General features: G+C 36.7%; 1 protein-coding gene across 5 annotated transcripts in view; it reads right to left on the bottom strand.

Annotated features, from left to right (window-relative positions):
* ARFIP1 (ARF interacting protein 1) overlaps nt 1-22,190 on the bottom strand; it is a 124,537-nt gene that overhangs the window by 42,167 nt on the left and 60,180 nt on the right. For 4 of the 5 annotated variants that reach the window (XM_081238505.1, XM_081238504.1, XM_081238501.1 and 1 more), the window contains 3 exons: nt 17,047-17,142; nt 15,593-15,705; nt 4,144-4,365 (listed from right to left, as the gene is read on the bottom strand). In XM_081238505.1, coding sequence (XP_081094631.1) covers nt 4,144-4,365; nt 15,593-15,705; nt 17,047-17,142 — 431 coding nt within the window. The remainder of the gene's footprint in view (nt 1-4,143; nt 4,366-15,592; nt 15,706-17,046; nt 17,143-22,190) is intronic. The other variant, XM_081238503.1, reaches the window with a different exon arrangement.

Raw genomic sequence — 22,190 nt, 5'->3', positions numbered from 1 at the left:
CGCAGGTTTTCTCTAGTTGCTGACAGTGGGGGCTACTCATTGTTGCGGTGCACGGGCTTCTCAGGGCGGTGGCTTCTCCTTGCAGAGCACGGGCTCTAGGTGCGCGGGCTTCAGCAGTTGTGGCTCCTGGGTTCTAGAGCGCAGGCTCAGTACTTGTGGCGCACGGGCTTAGTTGCTCCACGGCATGTGGGATCTTCCCCGACCAGGGCTCAAACCCGTGTCCCCTGCATTGGCAGGTGGATTCTTAACCACTGCGCCACCAGGACTATAATACTTATTCCTTCCTTACTTTGTTATGAATGTGTGTGTGTGTGTGTGTGTGTGTGTAAAGTACCTTTGTTTTCTTCCCTCTCTTATCTTTCCTCCCTTATCACATAAGATATATTGACTTTATATCATGATATATAGCTATTATTAACTTAACACCATAGTATTTAAGTTTCAGGAGATCAAGGAAAAAAGTGATCCTCACCCAAGGACTTTGCATCATCTTCTAGGGAAAGAGTTACTGTGTCTTTGATAGTACACAGGATAGTTATATCACATTAGGTGGAAGTAAGACTTTACTGTCTTGATTTGGAGATTAAGTGTGGTTTAAAGAGATGCATGTAAGTGCTGCTAAGCTGACAAAGGGTGGACTGTGATGGTTAATTTTATGTGCCCAATTGATAAGACTATGGTGTCCAGCTGTCTGGTCAAACATCAGTCTAGATGTTGCTATGAAGGTGCAGATTTTGTGATGTGATCAACATTTACGATGATAAACACTGAAGACGTGGTTTAAAGTTGGCTTTAAGGAGATTATCCTCCATAACATGATGGGCCTCGTCTAATCAGCTGAAGGTCTTAAGAGCAAAAGTTTGAGGTTTCCTGGAGAAGAAGGAATTCCATCTTAACACTGTAACACAGAAAGCTTGTCCAAGTTTCCAGCCTTCTGGTCTACCCTATGGATTGCAGACTTGCCAATCCCTATAATAGTGTCAGCCGATTCCTTAAAATAAATCTTTTGGGTGTGTGTGTGTGTGGGTATCTCCTACTGATGCTCTTTCTCTGGAAAACCTTGAATGATACAGAAACATCCTCCTTGTAAATGCTGATTCCAGATTTCAAACTCATCTCCAGTAGGTTCTAGTTTACCATTACTTTTACATTTATAAATACCAATTAGAATGTTCAATTCCATGAATTTAAAAAAATTTCTATATTATATATTTCCTTCAAATCACTTTTGTATACACACTTCCAGCATTTGTTCACTAACAAATATATCAAGTATATTTTGGTGCATAAACATCATAAAAGAAGTAGTATCATGTCTTCTTAGCAAAATAGGATGGTCCAGATTCTTTAAAAAAATGTTGCTTGTTGGAGTTGTTCCTGTTGAACAACTAACTAAATGAAAATACCTGGGATAGTTTGTGCATCAACTTGGTTGGGTCACAGTGTCCAAATATTTGGTCAAACATTATTCTGATGTTTCTGTGAGGGTGTTTCTGAATGAGACATATTTTAATTGGTGTACTGTCAGTAAAGCAGACTGCCTTCCATAACGTGAGGGGGTGTCATGCAATCAGTTGGAGACCTTAATAGAACAACGACTGACCTACCCTGGACAAGAAAGAATTCTACTAGCAGACTGCCTTTGGACTTGTACTGCTACTCTTTTCCTGGGTCTCCAGCCTGCCAGCCTACCCTGCAGATTTTGGATGTAGCAGCCTTGCCAATCATGTGAACCAATTTCTTAAAATAAATCTCTATATAGCTATGTATCCTGTTGATTCTGTTTCTCCGGAGAATCTTGACTAATACAATACCGTATTTCCTTTTGTCCTTAAAAATACATTATTATTCAATGACTCTTTAAGAAAATTCACTTAGGATATCATCATTGGAACACTTATAGCCCGCAATTTCACTGATATGATCAATTTTGCCATCACTGTTAAGAGTCAATAGTGCTATCTCTTTGCAGTCATCTTCTGATTTGTGTAATAATTGTGAAATGTATTCAGCTGGTATTGTAGTCTCTTTCCATTATGTGCAAGAATGAAAAATCCCAAAATTCTTAATTGTGTTGCATGAACATTAAAAAAAACAACAACTACATAAATAGTTTCTCCAGATTTCTTTTTGGCAATGCAAACAAACAAAAAGTATTTATCTCACTATTGTATCATTCTTCTAGGCAATGCTGTCATTCTTTAGTTTTCTTATTGTCTTAGTCACCTTTAACATGGTAGGAAAAAACTGATGAGTAATAATGAAATAATTCCTAAGATGGTGAAACAGCAAAATGTTTTAAGATATAGGAAAATAGGATCATTAAGATCCCATATCGTGTCTGATTTCTAATGGACCCGTATGGTAGTTGCAAGATAACAAGTTTTATTCTATTAAAAGCATAAGTAAATTTTCTCATTGGAAGACCTTCAAGAAAGAATAAAGTCATGAAATACCAATCCTTACAAAGAGTTTAAAATGCTCAAATAAAAAACTCAAAAATTCAAACTGGGTCCAATGGACTTGAATACTGAGGATTACCCTCTCAGTTCTGTTTTAAAAAAAAAAAGGACTTCACATCTGTAAAAGAAAGATAATAAAAGTACTACTAGCTAAGACTGAGCATTAGATGAGCTAATACACATATAAAACACTGTATCTGATGTAGAGTAAGTCCCCAATCTCTGTTAACTATTATAATTAATAGGTTCTACTGAATATAGCATCAGTGATAACATTACTGCACCACTTCCCCAGACCCTATACTCTGGCTACCTCTCTCCACACTGTGGGGATTTTTCTCTGGGTCACAGACCATCTAAAGATTCCACTTAAAGAGACAGCAAGAGATCTTGGAAAGGGACTTCCCTTGTGATCCAGTGGTTAAGAATCTGTCTTGCAATGCAGAGGACACTGACTCAATCCCTGGTTGGGGAACTAAGATCCCACATGCCACGGGGCAACTGGGCCTGCGCACCACAACTAGAGAGCCCATGCGCCACAACTACTGAGCCCACTTGCCCTGGAGCCTGCACACCTCAACAAAGAACCTGTGCGCTGTGTGCTGCAACTAAGACCCGACACAGCCAAAAAATAAATATTTTTTTAAATGCTATTAATTCTTATTTAAAAAAAAAAGAGATCGTGGAGAAACAAAAAAGCCTGGATATAAATTCCAATTCTATCTTTTATTCGTTTTGTGAGTTTATAAAAACTACATAACCTCTCTTGGCCTCAACTTCCTCATCTATAAATAGGGGATAACATTTCTTGCAGTGTTAGATAAATTACATGATATAATGGTTATAAAGCACCTAGCCCATTATATTGAAATTGTGGATACTCAATAATTGCAGCTGTTATGATAACTCGGCTTTCTAAATATTAGTTTCATTCTTCTTTTTGACTGTCTAATGACTCAGTTAGAATTGAATCTCAATGTTTTTCTCAACATTGTCATCTGTAGCCAAACTTTCTTTGTCCAAGATACAAGATATTATCAACTGATTTAATGCTCTAAATTATCTAACTGTGCAAGTTAGAAGTCTGTAGGCAAGGAATTTCTGTACCTTTTCGCTCCACGTGAGGAAAAAAAAAAGACATAAAAGGAGTCACTTAAGATATCATTAGAAGTTGTTAATAATGCTTTGCTGAATACTTACATAGATATATACAGAAAAATAATTGCATTCTAAAATTCATAATTTTACACTAATGATTTCAGTAAAAGTGTATCACAAATCCAGTCAAGCAAGCTACTCTTTGCTCAGGACATTCAGAGACTATGCAGGGGATTTTCAATAGGTGCCTGAATTTACTTTTTACCCACGCCCAGCTATATACATAGCTATGATTCTTTCTAGGCTCAAGCAGGCTGAGTACTCTTTTTCCTTTCCTCTACCAAGTTCCCTTCCCCTGAAACCTCCAGATGACATCTTCTTTAGGGTACAACTGGACCACTATGGTGACAGAAGTCAGTTGGGCCTTCTTGAAAATTATATGAAATATCTTAAAGAACACCACAAGATTACAATTTTATTAAGAATTCAGCAAATCAGAAATGTAACAACTTACCTCTTAGTATACTCCTATTGCCATTTTCATCCCCCTCACCCCCCCAATAGTTATTTCAAATAATCTTACATGGAGTTCTAGTGACTTCAAACTCAGGTCAGCAAATGCATCTCCGAGTTGCCTTTGGGTATGCACCATCTGGAAAAGCTGGGTTGACAATGTCTGAGCCAGTTTTAGAATATTTTCATATTTTTTCTTGTTATCTCTTAATATATCAATCTGAGCTTCAAGTTCAAGGTCCACAGTTCTTGATCCACGGCCCAGCTTCTCAGAGATAATTTGTCGAGTGCACTAGAAGTGGAAAGATATACTTTGTTTAGGAAGAAAAAAAAGAACAAAAGAAAAAAACAGTAATACAGCAATCCAAAGTGCAAATGCTGGAGCATATGGCATACACCATTTTTGGCTTCAAACAAGCTAGCCTAACAAACTGAAAATTGTCAGCCCCCTTAGAGGTTCATCAGGACTCAGAAAGTAAATTTTTTTTTTTTTTTTTTTTTTTGTGGTACACGGGCCTCTCACTGTCATGGCCCCTCCCATTGCGGAGCACAGGCTCCAGACGCGCAGGCCCAGCGGCCATGGCCCGTGGGCCCAGCCGCTCTGCGGCACGTGGGATCCTCCCAGACTGGGGCACAAACCCGTGTCCCCTGCATCAGCATGCGGGGACTCAACCACTGCACCACCAGGGAAGCCCCAGAAAGTAAATTTATCAGACATGTTTATTAACTATTACTTATTAGAGGAAGTTTTAAGACGTATCTAGCTAGTGTATATACTGCCAGATGAGCTCTCTCACATAATCATATTTCACGCTTTGTGCACTTTGGTAGATTACTGAAAACAACTGAGATACCTGGCACTGATTTAAGAACAATACTCGACTATTAATATAGGAATAATAAGAATACCAAAATTCTATTGGTTTCAAATGCTTTTTTTCCTTCGATTTTCCCCTTAAATAGCTGTGTATATGTGTGTGAGTAGGAAGAATGAGGGGAAGAAAGGAAGGAGAAAGAAGAAAGAGGAGGTGGGGAGGGAGGGAAGAGGGGAGGAACAGAGAAAGAGAAAGAGGTAGAGATTACAGATTCCTGAATTCTTCTACTTTTGCCCAGATAAAATTAAATTATGTTATTCTACTCTATGTTATTCTATCTCTGTCCCAGAAATAATGATACAGGAATTTACAATTTTTTAAAGTACCTAACTTTAGAGCACATGAAAATAAGTTTTCTAGGAATTTTTGGTAGAAATAAAAAATTACAAGCAAATTCACTACTCAACAATACATTTTCAGAGTAACAATGTAGGGCATTAATATAATCCTTATCATTTAAATCTAACAAAAATATTCTAAAAAGTAGTAAATAAGTTTTGCAATTTTTAAAATTTGCAAATTTGTTCTTTTATCATGTCTTTCAAAGTTTTGGTCACAGAATTAGTATTTGTTGTAAAAGTTAAAATAATGAATGAAATAAAAATGAAATTCCTCTTCCGTCCTTTAATTTGACTAAATAGTAGAAAACTATTAATAGTTTGATGGGTAGTCTAGACTCTCCTTTAAACCTATATAATCACATATATAATATTCTTAAAGTGCACATGAGCCCATGCTATGCTATACATAATATCCTGAGCATTTCCTTTCTGAGAACGAATATCTTGAGACTTTTCCTTGTCAATACACATAAATTTATATTTAGCTACTCATATTTTTCTATTTTAAAATTGAAATGAATTCCCTGACATTCTCTCTTATCATCAACTAAGGATTTTTATGAATAAACATTTTTTATAAAGCAGTCCTTTTTTTAAAAAGCAGACAGAGGAGGAACCAAGATGGCAAAGTAGAAGGACGTGCTCTCACCCCCTCTTGTGAGAACACCAGAATCACAACTAGCTGCTGGACAACCATCGACAGGAAGACACTGGAACTCACCAGAAAAGATACCCCACACCCAAAGACAAAGGAGAAGTCACAATGAGATGGTAGGAGGGGCACAATCACAGTAAAATCAAATCCCATAACTGGTGGGTGGGTGACTCACAGACTGGCGAACACTTATACCACAGAAGTCCACCAACTGGAGTGAAGGTTCTGAGCCCTACACCAGGCTTCTCAACCTACGGGTCTGGCAACGGGAGGAGGAATTCCTACAGAATCAGACTTTGAAGGCTAGTGGGAATTTATTGCAGGACTTCGACAGGACTGGGGGAAACAGAGACTCCACTCTTGGAGGGCACACACAAAGTAGTGTGCACATCGGGACCCAGGGGAAGGAGCAGTGACCCCGGGGGAGACTGAACCAGACCCACCTGCTAGTGTTGGAGGATCTCCTGCAGAGGCGGGGGGTGGCTCTGTTTCACGAGGAGGACAAGGACACTGGCAGCAGAAGTTCTGGGAAGTACTCCTTGGCGTGAGACCTCCCAGAGTCTGTCATTAGCCCCACCAAAGAGCCCAGGTAGGCTCCAGTGTTGGGTTGCCTCAGGCCAAACAACCAACAGGGAGGGAACCCAGCCCCACCCATCAACAGTCAACTGGATTAAAGTGTTACTGAGCTCTTCCCACCAGAGAAACAGTCAGCTCTACCCACCACCAGTCCCTCCCATCAAGCCTCTTAGATAGCCTCATACACCAGAGGGCAGACAGCAGAAGCAAGAAGAACTAAAATCCTGCAGCCTGTGGAACAAAAACCATATTCACAGAAAGATAGACAAGATGAAAACGCAGAGGGTTATGTATCAGATGAAGGAACAAGATAAAACCCCAGAAAAACAACTAAATGAAGTGGAGATAGGCAACCTTCCAGAAAAAGAATTCAGAATAATGATAGTGAAGATGATCCAGGACCTCGGAAAAAGAATGGAGGCAAAGATCGAGAAGATGCAAGAAATGTTTAACAAAGACCTAGAAGAATTAAAGAACAAACAAACAGAGATGAACAATACAATAACTGAAATGAAAACTACACTAGAAGGAATCAATAGCAGAATAACTGAGGCAGAAGAAGGGATAAGTGACCTGGAAGACAGAATGGTGGAATTCACTGCTGCGGAACAGACTAAAGAAAAAAGAATGAAAAGAAATGAAGACAGCCTAAGAGACCTCTGGGACAACATTAAATGCAACAACATTCGCATTATAGGGGTCCCAGAAAGAGAAGAGAGAGAGAAAGGACCAGAGAAAATATTTGAAGAGATTATAGTCAAAAACTTCCCTAACATGGGAAAGGAAATAGCCACCCAAGTCCAGGAAGCGCAGCGAGTCCCATACAGGATAAACCCAAGGAGAAACATGCCGAGACACATAGTAACCAAATTGGCAAAAATTAAAGACAAAGAAAAATTATTCAAAGCAGAAAGAGAAAAACAACAAATAACATGCAAGGGAATTCCCATAAGGTTAACAGCTGATTTCTCGGCAGAAACTCCACAAGCCAGAAGAGAGTGGCATGATATACTTAAAGTGATGAAAGGGAAGAACCTACAACCAAGATTACTCTACCCAGCAAGGATCTCATTCAGATTCAATGGAGAAATCAAAAGTTTACAGACAAGCAAAAGCTAAGAGAATTCAGCACCACCAAACCAGCTTTACAACAAATGCTAAAGGAACTTCTCTAAGTGGGAAATGCAAGAGAAGAAAAGGACCTACAAAAACAAACTCAAAACAATTAAGAAAATGGTAATAGGAGCATACATATTGGTAATTACCTTAAACATGAATGGATTAAATGCTCCAACCAAAAGACACAGGCTCGCTGAATGGATACAAAAACAAGACCCATATATATGCTGTCTACGAGAGACCCACTTTAGACCTAGGGACACATACAGACTGAAAGTGAGGGGGTGGAAAAAGATATTCCATGCAAATGGAAATCAAAAGAAAGCTGGAGTAGCTATATTCATATCAGATAAAATAGACTTTAAAATAAAGAATGTTACAAGAGAAAAGGAAGGACACTACATAATGATCAAGGGATCGATCCAAGAAGAAGATATAACAATTATAAATATATATGCACCCAACATAGGAGCACCTCAATACATAAGGCAACTGCTAACAGCTATAAAGGAGGAAACAGACAGTAACACAATAATAGTGGGGGACTTTAACACCTCACTTACACCAATGGACAGATCATCCAAAATGAAAATAAATAAAGAAACAGAAGCTTTAAATGACACAATAGACCAGATAGATTTAATTGATATTTATAGGACATTCCATCCAAAAACAGCATATTACACTTTCTTCTCAAGTGCACATGGAACATTCTCCAGGATAGATCACATTTTGGGTCAAAAATCAAGGCTCAGTAAATTTAAAAAAATTGAAATCATATCAAACATCTTTGCTGACCACAAGGCTATGAGATGAGACATCAATCACAACGAAAAAAAATGTAAAAACACAAACACATGGAGACTAAACAATACATTACTAAATAACCAAGAGATCACTGAAGAAATCAAAGAGGAAATCAAAAAATACCTAGAGACAAATGATGATGAAAAGACGATGACCCAAAAACTATGGGATGCAGCAAAACCAGTTCTAAGAGGGAAATTTATACCAATACAAGCCTACCTCAAGAAACAAAAAAAATCTCAAATAAACAATTTAACCTTACACTTAAAGGAACTAGAGAAAGAAGAACAAACAAAACCCAAAGTTAGCAGAAGAAATCATAAAGATTAGAGCAGAAATAAATGAAGTAGAAACAAAGAAAACAATAGCAAAGATGAATAAAACTAAAAGCTGGTTCTTTGAGAAGATAAACAAAATTGATAAACCATTAGCCAGACTCATCAAGAAAAAGAGGGAGAGGACTCAAATAAATAGAATTAGAAATAAAAAAGGAAAAGTTACAACAGACACTGCAGAAATACAGATCATCCTAAGAGACTACTACAAGCAACTCTATGCCAATAAAATGGACAACCTGGAAGAAATGGACAAATTCTTAGAAAGGTATAACCTTCCAAGACTGAACCAGGAAGAAATAGAAAATATGAACAGACCAATCACAAGTAATGAAATTGAAACTGTGATGAAAAATCTTCCAACAAACAAAAGTCCAGGACCATATGGCATCACAGGTGAAATCTATCAAACATTTGGAGAAGAGCTAACACCCATCCTTTCAAACTCTTCCAAAATATAGCAGACAGAGGAACACTCTCAAACTCATTCTATGAGGCCACCATCACCCTGACACCAAAATCAGACAAAGATACAAAAATATAAGAAAATTACAGACCAGTATCACTCATGAATGTAGGTGCAAAAATCCTCAACAAAATACTAGCAAACAGAATCCAACAACACATTAAAAAGATCGTACACCATGATCAAGTGAGATTTATCCCAGGGATGCAAGGCTTCTTCAATATATGCAAATCAATCAATGTGATACACCATATTAACAAACTGAAGAATAAAAACCATATGATCATCTCCATAGAGGCAGAAAAAGCTGTTGACAAAATTCAGCACCCATTTATGATAAAAACTCTCCAGAAAGTGGGCATAGAGGGAAACTACCTCAACATAATAAAGGCCATATATGACAAACCCACAGGAAACATCATTCTCAATGGTGAAAAACCGAAAGCATTCCCTCTAAGATCAGGAACAAGACAAGGATGTCCACCCTTGCCACTATTATTAAACATAGTTTTGGAAGTCGTAGCCATGGCAATCAGAGAAGAAAAAGAAATAAAAGGAATCTAAATGGGAAAAGAAGAAGTAAAACTGTCACTGTTTGCAGATGACATGACACTATACATAGAGAACCCTAAAAATGCCACCAGAAAACTACTAGAGCTAATCAATGAATTTGCTAAAGTAGCAGTATACAAAATTAATGCACAGAAATCTCTTACATTCCTAACACACTAATGATGAAAAATCTGAAAGAGAAATTATGGAAACACTCCCATTTGGCACCACGACAAAAAGAATAAAATACCTAGGAATAAACCTACCTAGGGAGACAAAAGACCTGTATGCAGAAAACTATGACACTGATGAAAGAAATTAAAGATGATACAAACAGATGGAGAGATATACCATGTTCTTGGATTCGAAGAATCAATATTGTGAAAATGACTATACTATCCAAAGCAATCTATAGATTCCATGCAATCCCTATCAAATTACCAATGGCATTTTTTACAGAACTAGAACAAATCATATTAAAATTTGTATGGAGATACAAAAGACCCCAAATAGCCAAAGCAGCCTTGATGGAAAAAAACGGAGCTGGAGGAATCAGACTCCCTGACGTCAGACTATACTACAAAGCTACAGTAATCAAGACAATATGGTACTGGCACAAAAACAGAAATATAGATCAATGGAACAAGATAGAAAACCCAGAGATAAACCCATGCACCTATGGTCAACTAATCTATGACAAAGGAGGCAAAGATATGCAATGGAGAAAACACAGTCTCTTCAATGAGTGGTGCTGGGAAAACTGGACAGCTACATGTAAAAGAATGAAATTAGAACACTCCCTAAGACCATATACAAAAATAAACTCAAAATGGATTAAAGACCTAAATGTAAGACAAGACACTATAAAACTCTTAGAGGAAAACATAGGAAGAACACTCTTTGACATAATTCACAGCAAGATCTTTTTTGATCCACCTCCTAGAGTAATGGAAATAAAAACAAAAATAAACAAATGGGACCTAATGAAACTTCAAAGCTTTTGCACAGCAAAGGAAACCATATACAAGACGAAAAGACAGCTCTCAGAATGGGAGAAAATATTTGCAAACGAATCAATGGACAAATGATTAATCTCCAAAATATATAAACAGTTCATGCAGCTCAATATTAAAGAAACAAACAACCCAATCCAAAAATGGGCAGAAGACCTAAATAGACATTTCTCCAAAGAAGACATACAGATGGCCAAGAAGCACATGAAAAGCTGCTCAACATCACTAATTATTAGAGAAATGCAAATCACAACTACAGTGACGTATCACCTCACACCAGTTAGAATGGGCATCATCAGAAAATCTACAAAGAACAAATGCTGAAGAGGGTGCGGAGAAAAGGGAACCCTCTTGCACTGCTGGTGGGAATGTAAATTGATACAGCCACTATGGAGAACAGTATGGAGTTTCCTTAAAAAACTAAAAATAGAATTACCATATGATCCAGCAATCCCACTACTGGGCATATACCCACACAAAACCATAATTCAAAAAGACACATGCACCCCAATGTTCATTGCAGCACTATTTACAATAGCCAGGTCATGGAAGCAACCTAAATGCCCATCGACTGATGAACGGATAAAGAAGATGTGGTATATGTATATACAATGGAATATTACTCAGCCATAAAAAGGAACAAAATTGAGTCATTTGTTGAGACGTGGATGGATCTAGAGACTGTTATACAGAGTGAAGTAAGTCAGAAAGAGAAAAACAAATACTGTATGCTAACACATATATATGGAATCTAAAAAAAAAAAATGGTTCTGAAGAACCTAGGGGCAGGACAGGAGCAAAGACACAGATGTAGAGAATGGACTTGAGGACATGGGGAGGGGTAAGCATAAGCTGGGAAGAAGTGAGAGAGCGGCACTGACATATATACAGTACCAAATGTAAGACAGATAGCTAGTGGGAAGCAGCCACATCGCACAGGGAGAAGAGCTCGGTGCTTTGTGACCACCTAGAGGGGTGGGAGGGAGACACAAGAAGGAGGGGATATGGGGATATATGTACATGTATCGCTGATTCATTTGTTATACAGCAGAAACTAACACACCATTGTAAAGCAATTACACTCCAATAAAGATGTTAAAAAACAGGGAAAAAAAAGAATTCATTTTGAAAATAATAGGACAAATGGAACAAAATTAAAGGAGCAGGAAGAAGCAAAAGTAAATTATTGCTCTACATAGATCTCCTACTTGGGGGAAGATAATATAATGATGAGCAGTGTATAAAATACCGTAAATCACCACCATATAGGTCATGAATTTACAAGATAGTCACTGGGTACTACTAGTATTTAAATAGCACCAGGAGCTTTTGTACATGCAAAAAAAAAAAAAGGAATAAAACAATTTAAGTACAAGGAAAAGAATAATTTCATGGCAGCAACTGATAGATATTACATTAAAAGAGTTATTAAGAGTGAAGGATAGGGAAAAAGGGAGCATAAAAGGAAATACTAGAAATTGAACAGGGGAGACAGCTCAAGAAGTAAATAAATAAGGTAATATGATAAGAAAAACGGGAATGAAAGTCAAAGATACTGGCTTTAAGACAACAAATATTAACTTGATAAAGGTGTGAATAATGGTGGCACATTCTTAAAACATTTTAAAAAAACATTTAATGTTTGGAAAAGATGCCAAACAGGTCTGAATGCTGAAACTGAGATTATTCTTAAAAAAATAAGATGGACTTCTGAAAGTACCCTATTCTACACTAGGAAAATACAAAACAAACAAAAATGATAAACCAGAGTTCATTATTCACAACTGTTCCTGCAGATGTGAATAAATAAGAAAATAAATTTTGTATTCAAACTGTGCGAATAAAATCAGGTAGATTAAAATAATATTTAAGGGACTCCCCTGGTGGTGTAGTCGTTAAGAATCTGCCTGCCAATGCAGGGGACATGGGTTCGAGCCCTGGTCCAGGAAGATCCCACATGCTGCAGAGCAACTAAGTCCATGCGCCACAACTACTGAGCCTGAGCTCTAGAGCCCGCGAACCACAACTGCTGAAGCCCGCATGCCACAACTACTGATGCCCGTGCACCTAGAGCCTGTGGCTCCACAACAAGAGAAGCCACCGCAATGAGAAGCCCGTGCATGCTCACGAAGTGCAGCCCCTGCTTGCTAGAACTAGAAAAAGCCTGTGCGCAGCCATGAAGACCCAACACAGCTATAAATGAGTAAATAAATTAATAATAATAATAATAATATTTAAGAAGTTAGGTCCAAGGCCTAAACTTAAAATCACTCCTATTACATATTCGGTTTTAATCACCAGACTGCCCTTGGAGCCAAAATTAACAACCAATAAAGGAGGTGCTAATATTCTCTTTTAGGAAAAGCCTTAAAGTGTTTGCTAGAGAACAGAAACAGAAGAAATTAAAGTTAGAAATCATGTAGGAACTGAAGTCCAAGAAAGAAAGGATCAAAGCCATAGCCAGAATCAAGGTCCTCAAGAGTGATGGATAACAAGCAAAGTTCTAATTCACCCAAATCAGAATCAATACTTGAAGGATTATCCAAATGACAACGAAAGTCCTATATCAGCTCACAATTTGGATCAAAAAGGTCAAAAAACCACAAGAATAGAGTGTCATATGTCAGCCCAGACACACTGGGCTACAAACTTCATAAAATCATGTAAGCTAGGACTTTCTCTCTTTTGACTTAGACTGAGATATCCAAACTTTTCTGATGAAAAAAATTTTCAGCTAAAAATAAAGTGATCACTCTGAAGAGAATAACTCTTTCACATAGTACTACGCCATGTGTACACATTACGAAGACTGGTCATTTTTATTAACAGAAAGTCTGAATGTGGTATGTTAATGTAGAGATAACTGGAATCTTAATGATTCAACTCCGATTATTGAAGAGGTAAAAGACAGAAGAAAAGGAATACATGATAAACACACACACATAGGAAAAAAAAGATAAAGAACAAGGAAAACACAAATTAAATGACATAAGAGAGGAAGGCTAAAATGAGAAAAATTTAATTTGGTAATCTGTAAAATTACTAGGATTTAGTTCAGAAATAAGGCCTGTATTCTTTAGGCTCCAAATGTGTGGATAGAGAATGTCAATGGTTAGAGTTAAATTTCAGGAATAAATGAACAAAGAAATGGCTGAACAGAATTTAATAAATAAATGAATGAAGCTCAGTCTGGTATGAAAGATAAACAAGTGGAATAAAAGGGAGCATGAAGGGGAATTCCAAGCAGTAGGCAAATACAGCCCCGTGAACAAAGTAGTAGAGGTGTGAGAAAGCACAGCTTGTTTAAGAAACATCTGGATAACCTGGTATGGATCACTGGATCCCTGGGTGAAGAGAAGAGCAGCAGGAGATGAAGTTGGAAAGGTAGATGGGGTCAGATTCATGCTGTTCTAAAGACAATGGGGATCGAGTGAAGGATTTTAAGCAAGAATGAACCATGTCAGGCAGAGCAGAATATGTAGGCTAAGAGAATTTGTCAAGGAGCTACTACAGTAATGTGAGAGAGTAATCATATGGCTGTGAAGGGTGAGATGGAGACAAGGGGATAAAGTCAAAGAATATTAAAGAGGCAGAATCCATTTAATAATTAACTAGGTATGTGGAATCAGCAAGAAGATGAAGTAGACATCTGAATATTTGGGTGAACTGTTGTGATATGAGGGAATACAAAGGGAAAAACAATACATGGAATGAGAGAATCGATGTCCTTGAGAACAAAAGGGGCAATGAGTAAAGAGAATGTCCTGAGTGGGAACAGTTTCACAGGCATCCACTGATGACTTTTTGACGGCTACCACTGGCATTTCTCAGTTCTACACTGACATGAACTAAATACTTTTTTGGAAAGCTTCATGTAGCAGTTTCAGGGCACTTTTACCATCTTAAGAATACCTGTACTTTTGTAGAAAACTGCAGATCATACTTTAAAAATACTAACTGAAAGAATAAATTTGCTTTTGTATTACTCTTTAGAAGACACATAAGAGACTCCCGTATAAAAATACAGACAATTCCTGACTTACAAACCACTAGGCCCACTACCAATTCACAAATACAGCCAGTGTTAAGGCTAATGCTCTAACTTGAACTGCTAGGGCTTTCACCCACTTAACTATTCTATGAATTCTACCATCTTGTCTCTGTTAAGATTTGAAGGTACTAAGTGGATTTGGGGCTTATCTATTTGTAATACATCAAATATAGTATAGATTAAATAATTTGCTTATTTGTTTTATGAGAACATAAAAAAATAACCAACAATTACAGTTGTTGAAATAATACAACTAACAACAATAAACTTTTGAAATCCAACTCATTTGCTGGGTGTACAGTTAGTGCTTAGTTATTACAATAAATCAGAGAATTCCAAAGTTTGGAAAACTAATATACCTTTTTTGACATTAAGCTGCTATAAAGCATCAAAAAGCTGCAGATTGTGACAAACATATCTAGAGCAGCTCTGTATACAGCTAAATGTGCTCCCTCCCAGGCACTGTATTTCTTCTTCAACTATGTGTTATCTGTCAATTAGTAAGAACTTTAGTAGCTTTTTTTTAAACTCTTGCTACTGACTTTTTAAAATACATTTATGCCAAGATCAATAAGACAAAATACTTCATTTTCTAATTGTATATTTATGTTTAAATAGCATTATTCTCTCCTATATATTCATATAATTGCAAAATAATAATTTGAATAACATACAAATGAAAATTCTTAGAGCCAGATAGGGTAGAAACATTAAAAAAAAATTACAAACCTTGTAGGTATTTAGACTCCATTTTCTAACAAGTTCTAACTTTTCCATTGCAGGATTTTTAGTTTCATCTGCTAGAATAACTGGTCCACTTTTTGTCTGCGTTCTCTGGCCACCTATAAGATCAGAAAAAAAGATAAAAATGCAAACCAGATAAAGACAAGTAGAAAGAAAACAAAACACTGATGTTGTTCAAATTAAACTACTTATGCATTTAAAGAAATAAAAAAGTTCCCACAAGGTGAAGGACTAGAATTTCCTGGAATCATTTTGAGGATAATTTCCTAACACTTAAAAAAAAATGTTTCTGCGGTTTGTCCATCTTCTTAAAAGCAAATCCTGCAACTGGCCTTCTTCTCTAAATACACTGCTGTTTACTTCAAGAAAAAAAAATTTCCACAATTAATCTTATAACCTAATGATTCTAAAAAAAACTGTCAGTGAAAATCTGAAAGGCCACGCACTCTTCACAGTGATCTCCTTTCACTATACTACACAGAAGAGAGCAACAATAGAATGTTACTGTAATTTTGGAGGATTTAAAAACACTATAATTTTAAAGTCATTAAAAATATCTTACCACTAGTATAAGAGGCTGTGTTATAACAAGACCTACACTGTACTTCGTTTTTTCTCAAGAGACCCCCCGCCACTTCCCAAAACAGCCATAATTTAATACAGGCAGTATAAAGCCCTGATAATGCATTGCTCCAACAATCAAGAAATTATGACATAAAAGCAACTCTACAACTATATAGTTCCTAATAGTAAAATATTTTTTGTAGAAGAAAATATTTAATAAACATTTATGATGCTCATGACTTGGGATAGAAACTTCATAATAATTTTAAAATAACAATGAGAAGACAAGAGAAAATGTTTTATAAAATGGCTGTAAAAGGTTACAGTCAGCAAAAATCTCTTTTCTCACTCCTCTAGCCAGCCCAGCCTTTCCCACAGCTTTACCACAATCTAAGAAAGAGGAGAGCATCAAACACATCAAACACATTTAAGAATTTACAAAATTCTCACAGAAACAAAATAGAAACTATTAACATTTCCTGTAAACAGAAATACACAGTTTCTTTTTTCCCTGCTTTTATGGTCCAGCAATATTGAAGTGCAGAGTACTTTAGGATCACATAAGTGAACCAACATTTTCCAGAGCAAAGAGAGGATGACTGAAAATGAGTCGATTGTACAGTGTTGTTTAATCGTAAGGTAAATTAAATTTCGGGTTTGAAATAGAGCCTAATAAACTTTGAAAAGCCAGAAAGATAAGCTATGGCTAGAAAGATTATTTTCCTTATTGTTAAAAAAAAAAAAAAGCAGCCGGCAAAAAAGCCAGAATAACGCACACCTAAGAATATAACGCAAGTGATAAGAAACCGAGTGAATTAGTTTAGTTTCAGCAGTAGCAAGAAGGGCTTTATCCAATCAGTGCAGTGAATGAATACCTGCAGGAACAATTAAATCACTTCCTTGTTGAGTCAGTCGACTAGCTGCCACCCTGCTAGGAGACATAACAGATGGCAGTGGTGGTGCTGGGGAACCTGAAAAGGGCAGACATTTCACTGTGAAAATCCTTTTCTCCCTCCACATAATTACATTTTGAATATAGGTGTACTGACATTTTCTTTAAGATATTCAAAAACTAGGATTAAAAGCTAGAATTAATATACTTGTTTTCTTGCAGAAATGGACTAATAATAAATGGATGCTACTAGACTGAGTTCTTAGTTTCCAAATCAATTAAAATAATGTGATTAGAGTCCCACAGCTGAATGATTTAAAGCTTAAGTAAATATTTTATCACTTGCTACTCTAACATAGGGAGGAAAGCTTTTCAAGTAGAAATCCAAAGGCACATAACACTGTATCAAATTTAAAATTAAAATTCATAGAAATGTGAATGAATCACAGCCTTCACAGAAATTGTAGCCAAAATTTTCATATCATATATCAAATATCACATAGTGTAGGTCACTGCTGCTCATAGTATGGATGCAAGGGGTCTCCATCAATTATGTCACCTGGGAGCTCACCAGAAATGCAAAACTCAGGCCCTGCCACAGATCTACTGAACCAGAATTTGCATTTTCACAAGATCCTCAGGTGATCTGCATGGTTTTTTTTAAGCTTGAGAAGTGCTAATATAGAGTGCTATTCCAATTAATCATAAGCATTACTTCTGAAGCTTTTAAAACATACCTGAGACACTCCATAAAATCTTCTGATTATCAGTGAAACAGGTATCTGTAGGGCTTTTTTTTCTTTTTTGACAGGTTTAGCTTTTTTATTCGATTGATTTTTGGTTTTCATTTATTTATTAGGTAAATAAAAATTATATATTTAAGGTGTACAAAGTGATGTTTTGATATATGTATACATTATGAAATGCTTACATCCATCACCTCACATAGTTACCTCTTTTGTGTGTGTGGTGAAAAAACTTGAGATCTATTCTCAAGTATACATTATTATTAACTATAGTCACCATGCTGCACATTAGGCAACTGTAGTTTTTTAAAAGCTACTTAGGCTATTCTCAAACACAACTAAGTTTGAGAACCAGAGGAAAGAACACAATTTTTGAGTGAAACACAACTGAGTTTTAAATTCTAACTCTGGGCTTGAAATTCTGGCCCTATTTAACCACATAGTATCAATATTTTAGTATCAGTAATTTGCCAGTAACACCCTGGCAAATTACTTAAGGTCTCTGAGCCTTAGTTACCTATAAAGTAAGAAAAACTGACTACCCAACATTGTTGCTAATGGCCGACATTAAACTAAGAAAACTGTCTGGCATTAAAGAAAATTAGCTTCAACTGATTTCTTTATTTTAAATTCTAAAGGCTATATATCTTTAGGGAAGTGATAATTAAAAAGAAGTTGAAAAAATTATTAACATCCTTCCACATTTAGCTGAGTATATTTTAATGTTTATAAGATAATTTTATTTCAACTACACTCTTTCCCAGTTCTCTAGAAAACACATAATGTATCAAAATTTATAATTAAAATTTTCTAATAAGAATCAACATCAACTTTCTCATATCCCAGATATACTAAGTTCTGATCAGAAACAGCCACCAGGTTTAATAATATGAAAACCTTAATCTGGACTGGATCTAATGTTAAAATCCAAACATGCAATAGATCTAAATAGGTTGGTGCTACCTTTCAAAGTGAGAGATACCTGTCTTTAAAAAAAAAAATCTGTTGAGCCATAAAATTTATAACTGGAAGGGGACTTCCTTGGTGGTCCAGTGGTTAAGACTGTGCGCTCCCAATGCAGAGGGCATGGGTTCAATCTCTGGTCAGGGAACTAAGATCCCACATGCCGCTCGGCCAAAACAAACAAACAAAAAAACAAAACAAGAAAACTGGAAGGGACAACGGAAATCAACTAGTCTGACATTAAACTACAGGAGAAATGAGGTGCAGAGAGGTTAAAACAGCTTCTTATTAGAGACTCAGATGTTCCAAATCCACACCACAATGTCTCCATTATTAAATTCAATACAGAAAACACGAATCCATAAATTACTTGTTGAGTTGGAAGGCATTTAATGTTATCCAGTTCAATCACCATTTTAAACAAAGGCTATCTCTACTATCCAAGGCACAAGGGTTTCTATTATATAAGGAAGTGTTAAATAAAAGATGACTACTGTAGTTCCATTTCTTGATGATCCCAGGAACAGAGCTCTGTTGTTCTGGTTATTACTGTTTATTAATCTTACATAAGAGATAATCCCATGACATAACATGAGATATTTATAATATATGTAACAAATGATACAGAACTTTCCAAACTAAAGTAGCAAAAGACATGGTGCTGAGGTAAGTCTGTACCTTCAACTGTTTGCTCAAGGGTAATTATTCTTTGTATCTTCAACCCTTTAAACCACTAACTGAGACTAAATTAGTTACTAAAATCATTCACAATAAGTAAGTAAATCATTCCAACAAAAAATAATTCTTAAAACTCTATGCTTCTGCTAGTTGACTAAATTTGGGGAGTTTGCTCTGTTTTCTCTCAACAGCAGAAATCTAGGAATATGAATGTGTATGCAATGATCAAAACCCCATTAAAACAAAACTCAGATACCAAGTATACTTCACTCTTATGAGTTGATTTATTCATGATTTCTACTATTATTAATTCTACAATGTATTTGCTGGGCAGATTTCAGTATTTCTTGTTGTTAGGCTGAATTTAAGTATCATTTCTTCTAAATTTGCTCTAGAGATGGAAAAGTAAATGGTAATAGAGTCATTTAAAGTTATCATTCAGTCATTTCTCCAGAGAGCTAACATAGCCCCAACTCCTAATATTTTTTCATAAGACCTATTTCTTAAATTCTAAACATGAGAAAATCATGTTCATTCCAATTTATCTATGTATGTCTTCAAATAAGGGCACTTAAGGCTTCCCAGGTGGCGCAGTGGTTAAGAATCCGCCTGCCAATGCAGGGGACACGGGTTCGAGCCCTGCATTGGGAAGATCCCACATGCTGCGGAGCAACTAAGCCCGTGCGCCACAACTACTGAGCCTGTGCTCTAGAGCCCGCGAGCCACAACTAGTGAGCCCGTGTGCCTAGAGCCCGTGCTCTGCAACAAGAGAAGCCACCGCAATGAGAAGCCTGCACACCGTAACGAAGAGTAGCCCCCGCTCGCTGCAAGTAGAGAAAGCCCGCATGCAGCAACGAAGGCCCAACGCAGACAAAAATAAATAAATAAAATAAATAAATTTATAAAAAACAAAACAAAAACAAGGGCACTTAAAACAACTTTCCAATAAATGCTCAACTAATCTGAGTATGGCAGAATGATTATCTTTTTCATATAAACAACAGTTTGTTTTAAAAAGTGTTTTACAAAGTCAATTCAAAAAGACATAAATTACCGCCATTATCATGAAACATTTTTTATTCCAATTTGAAGGATTAGGATAAATCTATAAGCAAGTGAAAGTGACTGGCATTTTCATGCTCATGCACAGCAGGTTACAATGGCCAGCTGACTTTGATTATTGTATAATACTATTCTGATTAAGGGAGAAAGAATAAAACCAAACATCAGCTAAATAATTTCACTGAAAATATTTAAAATATCTTAATTGTAAAAGTTTTTTTTTAATTCTATGTTGACATTTAAATTTGGAAATTGGTGACTGGTGCAAAAATGATGTCACATTATGCAAAGTAAGCCTTATATCTTTAAGCACTCATAATTTTAGGCAATCAGTCAACCTTTTCAAATTCAAAGTTATCTTCTAGAGAATAACACCACAATACTATGCAATGACTACGGAGATACTGACACGTATGCTCCCTTTCTATATCTTTATTTTTCTGAACAAAAGAATGAAAAATGAAAAAAAATAACGTCAGTAGGTAGCCCACTCATTTTACAGCCTAGAGCAGAGGATATTATACTGGGTTATCCTATTCCAGGATCCATTTAACAAAGAATCTATTTCAAAATACAGGTTTAAAAAAATTTTTATTTATTTATTTGGCTGTGTCAGGTCTTAGCTGCAGCACATGGGCTCTTCTTTGCTGCATGTGGGATCTTTAGTTGCAGCATGCAGGATCTTTAGTTGCAGCATGTGGGATCTAGTTCCCCGACCAGGGATCAAACCCAGGCCCCCCTGCATTGGGATCATAGAGTCTTAACCACTGTACAACCAGGGAAGTCCCAAAATATAAGTTGTTTCTGACTAAAGTATTGGCCATTAGTATAATAAAAATATAGAATACTATTATCTGCAAGAGGGCTAAGGATTACAAAGGCATGGAGATATCTTTTTTATTTTGTGAAATTATAATGCAATATTAAAATTAAAATTCTTCACTGAACATCAACTATTACTACTTTAACTATAGCTCTGTCGAGAAAACGATCCATTTTCACGTCCAAATTTCCACATGATTTTACTTTCTTTCACTTGTGTGAAAATGAAAGAATACCTAAAAAATGTTATTACAGGCAAGAGCATTAAAAAAGGAAGCATTTTTCTTTATATTAAAAATAGACATATACACATGGGATGTGTGCAGAAAAGAGCTAACATAGTAGGTCTAACTACTTATCCTTAAAAAGACCAGCTTACAGGGCTTCCCTGGTGGCGTAGCAGTTGAGAGTCCGCCTGCCGATGCAGGGGACATGGGTTCGTGCCCCGGTCCGGGAAGATCCCACATGCTGCGGAGCAGCTGGGCCCGTGAGCCGTGGCCGCTGAGCCTGCGTGTCCAGAGCCTGCACTCCGCAGTGGGAGAGGCCACAACAGTGAGAGGCCCACGTAACACACACACAAAAAAAAGACCAGCTTACAGAAGATTGGCCCTTGGCTGGCATCTAAGAACTTTAATTTTGGGGTGATTCCCTCCATTCCCAAAATGGTAAGACTTGCTCACTATGCCTAAACTGTTTATACAAACAATGTGGTTTACGCTTTCCTTCTGGGAGTCTGGAATCTGGGCACTTGCTCACAGACGGTGCCTATGTGAGCAAGCAATCTCCAGTAAAAACTCTGGGCACTGAGGCTCTAATTACCTTCCCTCGTTAGCAACATTTCACATTTGTTGTCACA

The sequence above is a fragment of the Mesoplodon bidens genome (genome assembly GCF_964165515.1).
Source record: "Mesoplodon bidens genome assembly, chromosome: 1".
Classification (NCBI taxonomy): domain Eukaryota; kingdom Metazoa; phylum Chordata; class Mammalia; order Artiodactyla; family Ziphiidae; genus Mesoplodon; species Mesoplodon bidens.
This window is presented reverse-complemented; position numbering and strand designations above follow the sequence as displayed.